The 224-nt window shown below is 71.0% G+C and overlaps 1 protein-coding gene across 1 annotated transcript in view; it reads right to left on the bottom strand.

Moving 5' to 3' along the window:
* The window catches only part of LOC102773583 (germ cell-less protein-like 1), a 17,152-nt gene that overhangs the window by 2,451 nt on the left and 14,477 nt on the right, over positions 1-224 (bottom strand). The window contains exon 4 of the mRNA XM_006773717.2: positions 19-219. Coding sequence (XP_006773780.1) covers positions 19-219 — 201 coding nt within the window. The remainder of the gene's footprint in view (positions 1-18; positions 220-224) is intronic.

A 224-nucleotide genomic window follows, 5' to 3' on the forward strand; every position in this document is an offset into this window, starting at 1 on the left:
GGACAGCCGGCCCCCCGCGGGATGCGAGAAGCCGAACTGGGCGTCGTCCTCGTCCTCCTGCGCGAAGAAGTCCGGGTCGGGATGGACGGCCCAGTCGGCCTTGGGCGTCAGCAGCTCGGAGACGCTGCTCTCGCAGAGGGTGCTGGACGGCGTCAGCGCGTCGGTGTCCACGGTCAGCTTGCTGCTGGGCGTCAGGCCCTGGGGCTCCTGGCCGCAGGTCTTCA

Source organism: Myotis davidii, unplaced genomic scaffold, assembly GCF_000327345.1.
Source record: "Myotis davidii unplaced genomic scaffold, ASM32734v1 scaffold546, whole genome shotgun sequence".
NCBI lineage: Eukaryota > Metazoa > Chordata > Mammalia > Chiroptera > Vespertilionidae > Myotis > Myotis davidii.